Source organism: Fukomys damarensis, unplaced genomic scaffold, assembly GCF_012274545.1.
Source record: "Fukomys damarensis isolate Sample0158 unplaced genomic scaffold, DMR_v1.0_HiC HiC_scaffold_26, whole genome shotgun sequence".
Classification (NCBI taxonomy): domain Eukaryota; kingdom Metazoa; phylum Chordata; class Mammalia; order Rodentia; family Bathyergidae; genus Fukomys; species Fukomys damarensis.
Window position 1 is genome coordinate 26,051,932 of NW_022900938.1, and position 10,717 is coordinate 26,062,648.

The 10,717-nt window shown below is 38.4% G+C and overlaps 1 protein-coding gene across 1 annotated transcript in view; it reads left to right on the top strand.

Moving 5' to 3' along the window:
* Positions 1 to 8,341: 8,341 nt before the first annotated feature.
* Spc25 (SPC25 component of NDC80 kinetochore complex) overlaps positions 8,342 to 10,717 on the top strand; it is an 11,611-nt gene continuing 9,235 nt past the window's right edge. Inside the window, exons 1-3 of the mRNA XM_010606927.1 lie at positions 8,342 to 8,491; positions 9,266 to 9,415; positions 9,512 to 9,577. Of these exons, the coding sequence (XP_010605229.1) occupies positions 9,277 to 9,415; positions 9,512 to 9,577 (205 nt within the window). The 5' untranslated portion in view covers positions 8,342 to 8,491; positions 9,266 to 9,276. The remainder of the gene's footprint in view (positions 8,492 to 9,265; positions 9,416 to 9,511; positions 9,578 to 10,717) is intronic.

Here is a 10,717-nt window from a genome sequence, read left to right on the forward strand (position 1 = left end):
CCTTGGAAACAGGCAGATGTAAACATAGAGCAGTTGGGGATGAGTGTTCTGTTGCCCACTGGTTTTGTACACTACCCTGATGACGTGTGAGGCCATTACTGTGACATGCGACACTCGCCATCTGTGGGGAAGTCATGGCTCTGTTCACCTCTGTTGAAAAGGTCAACTGTTTGTGGTTTTAACTGGTGGAAAAGAAGTGAGGTACATGCTGATCTGTGGCAATTTGAAGAGAAATTTGGACAAAGCACAATGAATTTCTTATGTAACCTCCCATTTGTGTGAACAGTTGGACTGTGTTTGCTGGACATTTTTTGCACAGTTCATTTCCTCCAGAGGCAGACATTAGCAATTTCTATGCTTGGCCAGAAGAGTATGCAAATAATTATTGCATGTCAAATAGCTCTTATTAAAGCCTTGCATTTAATATCAGATAGACTGTAACTCTGACCGTTCTATTGGATCTTTGAGGAAAATGATAAAGATCTGGGCATGAAAATTTTATGAGATATGACAGAGTATTTTCTGATTACAGACTTTTGAATAAAAATAGTTTTATGTTTATTACCAAAGAGGAATAGAAGGTATATGACATAAATAAAGAAATATACAGGATATAGGAAATCTGGAAGGAAACATGTTACTTTTTGACTGCAAGACAAAAGTAAAAAGCAGAAATAGGAGCCTTTGAGATAATAGAAATGTGTTAAGATTGACTTCTGTTTTTCATCAACTGGAGAATATAGTTGAGAGGATTTGAGAGTTGCTCTTGTGACAAAGATGTGAAATCAGAGCACTCTGACCAATCACCAGAAGTAAGTGGGAAGCAACCAAACAAAAATCTTAAGTGGGAATGAACAGAAGGGCAGGATAGAGACCTAAAGGTCTTAGTCAGAGTGAGGGGCTGGCATTATAGAACACTCCGTTCTGTCTCGGGAAGTAAATGTGGAACCAAATGAACCCGGCCAGGCGGCCAAAGATGGCTCTAGGTACAGTATTGGTATCTCACTGATTAGATATCAGCTTTGCCAATCACAGCCTCCTTCACTAGAAGCCGTCTTCACAGGCTCTGAATGGCACTCTGAATTTCTCTTTCAGTCTTGTCCTAGTATTTAACAGCATCATTATTATTAGTATCTGCTGCCTCTCTGGCCTCTGTTGCTTGTCCTGGAAGAAAAGTTTTTATTGACCATTAACATCTTTTGGGGTGCTTTTTGGAAAGTGATATCTTTGTCTCATCCCAGATAAACTTAATTTTGGATGAGGAGTAGTATAAAAGTACTTCCCAAAAGATTCCAATGTAGAATCGGGGTTTTGAATTGTGCTAAAGTGACCCACGTGAAATATTACACTTGATTAATCAGTCTATGCTTCTGGCTTTATTGTTAGCATATTCAGGTTCTATAACTTCCATAATCTCTTTAATGAGCCATGAAGAAAGACATAACTTACCTTTATTCCTTTTCTAAGAAGTGTTTGAGCTACATAATTCATAATTCTCATTTTCTTCAGACGTTCTTGTCCTTAAATCGGGTCAGAATGATATCAAATAAATTTTGTCTTACAATTAAAATTAAACTTAAAGCCCATTCAACACTTCAGAGTCTGTGGGCTGTGAGGAAGCTGGCTGTACATTAGCTTTTCATCTTGGGTAGTTAATTTAGAGAGACTGTCTCCTGAGGACCATGCAGTTCTTTAGACTGTGGGATAATTACCTGAAACAAAATCACCTTGATTCCTTTTGGCTTTTAACGGAATCCGCTAAACCTTTTTATATTGATCATAGTTCATTATTTTAGTCTTTTCAAATAATAGCTTCTATGCAGTTCCTTAGTGTTGCTTCTCTGACAAGGTCCTCAACACTCCTTTGACAAACATTTTTAAAGGACATTGTATTCATTTGTGGGGACTCCCATTACACAGTATTAGAATGTATGGCTAAATCAACAAAAAATGTATTTTCTCATAACTCTGGAGGGTAGAGTCTGAGACTGAACGGTCAACAGGGTTGCTTTCGGAGGGAGGGAGGTCTCTCTCTCTCTCTCTCTCTCTCTCTCTCTCTGAGGTTGTAGATGACTGCCATCTGCTTGTGTCTTCACATGACCTTCCCCTGTCTCAATTTCTTCTTCTCAAAAGGATGCCAGTCACATTGGGTTGGGGCCCAACTCAGTGGTCTCATTTTAGCTTGATCTTCCTCTCCAAATAGTCATATTCTGGGATGCTAAGGTTTAAGACTTCAGCATATCAATCTTGGGAAAACATATTTTGACCCATTAGAGAGATTTAAACACAATTTGTAGTTGCCTATTTCTTTCGAATTTACTTGGTATTTATCTCCTGCACTGCCATATAAGCTGCATAAAATAAGGGCTCATATTTGCTCTGTGGACTTGCCAGAGCACTCAGCCTGGATCCACACAGGGGCTGACAGCTAGGGAAGTTCATGAAGCTTGTGTGGCCCCTGAGAGAATGGGTTGCTGCTGGGAGTGCTCAAGCAAATTAATAATTTTATATTAATTTTTTAAAAAAGAGAGTCCCCTAGTATTACAATAGCTTTAGATTCTGCAGTGCCTGGAACTTCCCTTGGACCCACTATTGTTGTCAGTATCTACTGAATGAACAAATGACTGAACAAAATTTAATAGGAGCATCCGGGCATGGTGGTGCACGCCTGTAATCCCAGCACTTGGGAGGCTGAGGCAGGAGGATGGCTGTGAGTTTGAGACCAGCCTGGGCTACATAGTGAGTTCCAGGTCAGTCTCAACTACATAGTGAGACCCTGTCTCAAAAAAACAAAACAAAACAATAGGAGTGCTAATTTATAAAGACACTATGTTTTTTTAAATGCTTATTTGCTTAGTACAGATTCAAATGTATTTTATTTTCCTACAGAGATAATGTTATAAAGTGACCAGACCAAGAAAATGTAATAGAGGAGAAAAATGTATATAAGTTTTGTCTAAAACACACACACACACACACACATAAATGCTTATGTTTAATGAGAATAAAAAATGTTTTAAGTTCTTTAAGGTTTACCATGAAGAGAGCAAAGGAAGCAGGGATACAAACTAGAATTCTTTGAATATACTTTTGTTATAGATTTGACTTTAAAACCCTGTAAATATTTTACATAATTATAAAGCAAAATTAAAGTTAAAACAATTCATGCAAAAGTTAAAAAAATGGAAGAAATTTTAAAAGTGAAAACACTAGGGCCAGGGATGTAGCTGAGTGGCCCCTCACCTGCCGAGGTCCTGCGTTTGATTTCCAATACCAAAAAAAAGAAAAAGAAAGAAGACTTAACTCCTTATACTAGTGAACCATTTGTCAGCACTGAAATGTTGTTTTCTGATTTGTTCCAGTGAGGAATCTCTTTTTAAACATTTCCTTAGTCCTCTTCTGCTTGTCTTCCACCCCAGAGTTGCTGTAGCCTGGGGCCGAGGTCCTGCCCAGGACCTATGCTAAGCAGAGGGAGACACAACAGTTTAGTTCTTTCCAGCACTAATAATCTTCCAGTGGAGCTTTTCTCTCCAATAACAGACTGCTTAACGAACTAAGTCACCTCAAAGCTAAGGTCGTTCGAATTTCAGTTGTGTTCCAAATCAATTCAATAAAGCCAGGTCTAAGCCACCTAAATCAAGATTCAAAAACAAAGTAGACCTGCCGCTGTGCTCAGCTGTCTTTTGAGATTGTTTTTCTCAAAGTGTGATCCACCCACGGACCATCTGCCTCCTCCGACTACCTCATGCAAATGTCTAGGCCCACTCCTGATCACAGAACCAGTCTCTTTGGGAAATGTCCAGAAATTTGCCTCTTAATCAGCTCCTGCACTGTGCTGGTGCACATCAAGTTTTAGAAGTTCTGTTTTAATTCTCCTCTCCTTTGATATAAGGTGTCTCTGCCTCCTACGCTCTTGGTGGAGTTGTCCCTCCCTTGCATCACTTTCTCAATGAGCATTTTTTCTCGCTTGCCTTGTTCAGAGTTGTATTGTTTCATTTCTTTTCACAGATGTGGGCGGTTCTCATGTCCCTCATTTCTATTCCCTTCTCCCTGAAAGCACATGGTAAATGCTAAAAAAAAATTAGCTCTAATTAATATTAGTTATTATTATTTTGCCAAATAGTTTGTCAAAGTGGAAATGAAGTCCAGTGCTGAGATTTTTGATCAGGGCAGAAGTAGGGCAAAGCCACAGAAGTACAGGCTTACACAAAGTTTTTATGTTGTATCTGTTTTGTATTGTGACATCATTGCCTCTTTTTCTGTGCCTTTTTTCTCTCTTCCCTCTGTTTCTTTGTGTCTCTGTCTCTCCTTTTTTTTTTTCTCTGTCTCACCGTTGGTATCACACCAAGTACTTAGTTATTTAAGTCTTTGAACTGATCACTGTCTCTAACCTTACTCTGTAGCCTGAGAGCAAAGATAGCTCCAAGAAAGCAGAGACAATTGTTCACAAATGCATCTGGAAATCAAAGGAAATGTCCTTTACATAATAAAGCATCTTTAGAGACTTGCACAGCCAACGACCATTCCTTTCTGAATCAGTTCATTTTCTTTCACTATAGTAGAATTCTCCATTTGATTCCTCTAAACATTCAACAACTAGAATCCTGCTGTGCCAGGAGAATATTTTTGGAAGAAATCTCTCCAGTCACTAGGCTGTCAGTAACCAAGTTTGATTTATTTAAGGGTCAGTAGATGTCCTGAAATTGCTTGCAGAATGTTTGTGCTTGTGCACATTTCTTGGAAGAAGGCCACAGCTTTCACCAGATTATCAATGGAATCCCTGACCCAAACAAATTAACTACAACATGAAGTTCACTGGCATCCCATGTACCATCTAGGGTGCTTATACACAGGATCGTTTTCTTAGTTCCCTTAGCAGTATCTTCAGTATTCCATTCAGTGTGGATTTGCTTATCTTAACGACATTCTTAAAGACTGTTTTTGTTTTAAAAAAAAATTTTTTTTTAAAAAAAAATTTTTTTTTAAAAAAAAATTTTTTTTTAAAAAAAAATTTTTTTTTAAAAAAAAATTTTTTTTATTACTGTAGCCAGTCTCCTGGTGTTTTGTTTTTAGTTAGTTCTGTAATGGAATACTTTCAGTTCTTTCCAGAATGTTCGCATTCTGGTTCATTTAAAATTTCCCTATGTTTTGATTCAAGCAAATTCTGCCTGTTTTACTTAGATTCCAACATGTCATACAGAGGCTAGGTTTTCTTCAATACACGTTGCCACATCAAATATTATATAACCCTGAGATTTATTCTTAACATAAAATGAGCCATTCATCTTTGAGTTATAGCGTTCACTGCAATTCAACCTCATTCAGGGCAATTTGGCTTTAGTTTGTGTCACTTATGCTGTAGAAGCAAAACAAAAATAGATTTTGGAGGCATTGACCTTTCGTCTTCATGCATGGTCATTTTCCTTTCACCACAGACTTATCTGCCTTCTCTAAAAGAAATTGTTTTTGAGATCTCTCCAGTGTCACCTTGCAATGTAAAATTGATTTATTTCATACTGAGTGTAGACCGTGGTGACTTTCAGAAATAATTACCTCAATTCTGGCTAGCATCCCAGGAATATTGGCATTCTATAATGACACTATTATAAATGATCCATTAGTCTCATTATGTACTCTTCTCTATAGATGATTATGACTCATACATTCGTAATCGTTTACTTGGATCACTAAAGGAACCAAAAGAGTGGCCCATTGAGCAATTTCCTATTAATTTTCTTACAGTAGAGCTAAGATATTGCATATTATAGACAACAGAGAGAGTCCTTACTAAGTGTAAGAGAACCTCAGACTTCAGTGTGCATCCACCTCACTCCGGGAGTTGTTACAACACATCACAGAGGTCATTGGGAGTCTGATATGGTAGGCATGAGGGGATCTTGAAATTGCATTCCTAACAAGTTCCCTGATGATAGTATTGTTAGGTGGGGAACCTCACTTTTGAGAAGCAGTAGTTTAAGATTGATTCATACATGTACAGGGAAAAACAGAAATAGAACATATCTCAAGAATCTTGAGCTCCATTAGAATAAGTATTTGCACAAATAACATTTCACTGTGCATTTGGAGGTGAAAAGATGAGTAAATGGAACTGAGGCAAGGCAGATACAGTATAACTTTCAATCTATGTGGCTTCAGAGCTTTTGTGAAGTAGAGCCAAGTGACAGGGGGCTTGATACACATGTAGAATTTGGAAATGCAAAATGTAGGATAATAGGAAAAATAAATTCTAGCATATAATGGAGATAATAATACCATTATCTTGCCAAAAAACTTTAATCTGAATAGATTACATTTCATAGCTATAAAAGAAATTTCTATTTTTGACATGTACGAAACAACTGAAAAATTATACACAGAGTGATCAACCTCCTGAAGACAGAAAGTAGAATGTTGGCTGCCACAGTGTAGCAGGAGGAGAGAATTGAATTTATTGTTGAATGGGTACAGAGTTTCAGTTTTGCATGACAAAAAAGTTCTGGAGCTAAATAATGTTGATAATTGCACAGCACCATAGAATGCCAGTAAACTGTTAAGAATTGTAAATTTTGTTATGTATATTTTACCAAAAGTTTTTAAAAACTGAATTTTTTCACTGTATTAACTGTTTTCTGAGTATTTACAAAAATATACTTTTTCTCTGAAGCTTATTCTTCATTTTTTTAATTTTTATAACTTTATTGAAGGATAATATATGTGCCATAAACTTAACTATTTTGAATATACAATTCAATGATTTTTAGTAAATTTAGAGTTGTCACTAATCACCACACAACAGATTTAGAACATTTTCATTAGCTCAGAAAGTTTCTTTGTACCCTCTGGCAGTCACGGTCTGCTTCTTTTCCTGGCCACAGGCAACCACTGAACTGTTTCCTGTCTCTATGGATTTCTGTCTTCTAGTTATGTCATAAAAATGGAATAATGCACAGTAATATGTAGTCGTTTGCATCTCACTTCCCTCACTTGTCATCATGTTCTTGAGCAGTTTTTGGTGAATAAATGCTTCTCAGTTTTATTGAAGCCTTCAATCAATTTCCAGGGCACTGAAATGGTTGTTTTTGATGATTATGGACAATTTTATAATTTGGGGGGGGTGGGTTAATGACTTCAGATCTTCACCATGCTGGGGATCTCAGTGTTTCCCTTATTTTATTTTATGTTTAATTCTAGGAATATGAAAGTTTCAGGTGCTGAAGATAGACTTCACTTTTGAAACTATTTTGCTCATAGCAATTTCAGAAGACTCATTTTCTTGGATTGTTTATTCCTGTGCTTTCTGACATTGCGCATGCAGCTATCTACAGGATTTTTAATTTCTGTCCAGAGCCTTTTGAATACAATGAGGAGTTTCTATATAATAAATTCTTAACCAGGAACATGCAGGAATAGCTTTCTTCTCTTCTGAATTCATAGTAATGCTTATTATTTCTTATTTTCTCAGTGAATGTGTTTTCAAAGTTTTTGTGCTAGCATTTTGGGTTGAACATAAATGTGAATATAGAGATCCTTAGACTTAGTAAGGTGGGGAACTTCTAGTCTAAACCATGGCATTACTCATCATTTCTATCCTTCACTCTGCCTTTAAGATGGGAAATACCTCTGTAGGGTATGTGCTATGGCGACAACTCCTTTTTCTCCTTAAAGCTTGTCATTCTTGACATATTGGAGAAAAAATTAAGTTTTCAGGGAAGGAACGGTGAACTTGCAGTTGGTCTTAGACATGCTCCTTATAATCACCATCCAGAAGTACCTCCAGACTGGGAAGATGTACCATCGTCCTACTCCTCAGCCTGCAGAAATTGAACCCTAGGTCATAGATCATATATCCCAGAGTTCAGTATGACACATAATAGATAATAAATCTTGGCTGGATTGGAATGAAAGGCACATAAGTATGGTGGTGGTGATGATGGTGGTGGAGTGAGGGTGGTGATGAGGTAGGAGAGGACCTCATCTTTTTCCCCTTTCTAAAAGCTGAGAAAGCTGGGGTCTTGTTCTGTGTGCTGAACAGAAAGAAAGGATAGGTGTCCCTAGTTATGCTTCAAAGAGTAGAAAGAAATCACTTCCCCATTCTTTCGGAGACTGTTAACAATCCAAACACCAATAGTGAGAAACAAAACAAAACAAAAACGAAGGATTTCGGAAATACTTTGCTACATTGCCAGGGAACGTTGAGTCTGGAGGTCTCAGATTAAAAACTACGGATCCCAGAATGCCCTGTACTTTAGATTTTTTTCCCGCGAGAGTTCCGGAGGCCGAGCTCACCAATTACTGAATAGCAAACCAGCTATATTAGCCAATCAGAAGGCGAGTGGGCTGGGGTGGGAGGAGGCGGGAAGTGCCCCAGGTTTGAAATCGGAAATTTGGCGCTGTTGTGAGAATTGGGTCTGGATATAGGCTGGGACCTGGAGGTCGCGCTGATTTGAGGGGAAGGCAGCTGAGCTCGGGCCTGTCAGGCAGGGCGACGAAGGTGGGAGCCTGGCTAGGCTCTTTGATTTGTCTGTTGTAATAGGGGAAATTAGGTTGGAAGAGCATGTTTGTACGTATTACGGGTGGCGTTTGTGAAAAGCGCGTCTTTTCGCTCTTTGGGCTCCGAGGCCAGGGTGGAGGTTGGGGGCAGCGGGGAGGCCTAGGGGTTTTGGGTTTCGCTAAACAAGATGTCTTTGGCCATCCTAGTGAGGATTTAGCGTCGCAGAGAACTGTTGGGGCTTGGAGTATTCCAAGATATCCCTTTACAGAGGATAACGAGGCTGGATTGATGAAGTGGACTGAACCTCCAAATTCCCACCCCAAGCTGTGCTTTTAACTGTGCCTTTAACTGCTTTTCCTGTTCCGGGATGGGAAGGAGAGGCAGGGTAAATGTGTTAGGTCTTACGGGACCGGTTAGGGTGGGGTGTCGATGGCCATCTTATGATCTAGGCTGGAATGACCGGGCCATAGAAGTCGTCAGCTTTATTTGCGAGAAAAAGTCAGAGTTAGTTTCTCCAGGGTCATAGAGCTGTGAGTGTCCTGCGCAATTACATTTTACTCACAAGTCCTTAGGAGGTAAAGGTGTTTTAGATCCTTGCTGCACGTGAATCACAGTTAGGCCCAGGTGGCTTGAATTATCAGGAAATGTGTAGGACGAAATGTTCGGTTGTTAACCATTCTCTAGCAAGAGTCAGACTGTCAGAGCATACTTGGTTTGAATATGTGCTTTATTTGGTTTTAATAACTTCTAAAATACGTGTTTTATGTTTTGTAGTGTCTTGCACAATGGTAGAGGATGAGCTGGCACTCTTCGATAAAAGCATAAATGAATTTGGAAATAAGTTCAAAAACACTCTCAGTGACACTCCCTGTCAGATGGTGGGACTGAGAGATGCCTACAAGGACTCCATTAAAGCCCTGGCAGGTACTTACAGCTAACTTTTAACTTGCTGGTTTTGCTATTCTTGTTTTGCAGTGCTATGTCAGCCAAATCGAAATTCAATTTCAATATCTCTTTCAGAAAAGCTGTCTGTGAAGTTAAAGGAAGAAGAACGAATGGTTGAGATGTTTCTGGAATATCAAAATCGTATGTGAAAATCTGTAGATCAGTTTTTTATATTAAATATATTTATCATGAAATCTCTTACAAGACAATGTAGTGCTCATGTTTATACAATTACACTTATATACTCATATATATATATATATATACATACATATAAATTATAAACACGTTCTCATTACCCAGCTTAAGAAATTGGGCATTGTATGTTATACCTTCCACCTTCTAGAACTACTAATATTTTGTTTAATATTGTGTTTTTAATGTCATGTAAATTTCATCATTTTGTATGTTTCCTGTTCCTTTTTTTTTACTTATATTATACTTGGGAGATTTATCTTGGCTGACATGTAAATGCCAGCATTTAAATACATATTTTTCTCATGAAAATCAGTCTCTCAGCACTTTGGGATAAGATTAGTTTGTGGGGTTGTCCAAATATATGGTGAATATTTAAATCTTTTAAAAATGTATTACAAGCTGGGCATGGTGGCACACGCCTGTAATCCCAGCACTCGGGAGGCTGAGGCAGGAGGATCACTGTGAGTTCGAGACCAGCCTGGGCTACATAGTGAGTTCCAGGTCAGTCTCAACTACATAGTGAGACCCTGTCTCAAAAAACAAACAGACAAACAAAGTCTTCAGGATACCCATTTGGGGCCGGGGATTTAGCTCAGTGGTTCGGTGGCCTGCTTTGCATGCACAAAGACCTGAGTTCAATCCCTGGTACCAAAAAAAAAAGAAAAAGAAAATGTATTACAATAAAAGACACATTGCTGTTAATCTCCATCAAAAAACTCCCCCTCACATTGAACACATTTATTCTGTCATACTTGCCATTTTCTGAAGTAGTTCTGGAAATCCTCTTTTGTGAGCATTTATACAAGGTGTGATCAAAAGTATAATGCCACCCAATACAAAAATAGGGTTGTAAAAAACATTACAGTGTATCCTTATGCACCTTATTCACTGGATCTGGCGCAGTGTGACCTCTGCTTCTCCAAAGTCAAAATGACCATGAAAGGTAAACATTTTTCATAGATTCAGGACATGGAGGAGGCTGTGGCAGCTCAACTAGAGACACTAATAAAGAGGACTTCCAGAACTGCTTCAGAAAGTGGCAAGAACAGTGGGATAAATGTGTTCTTTGTGAGGCATATTTTG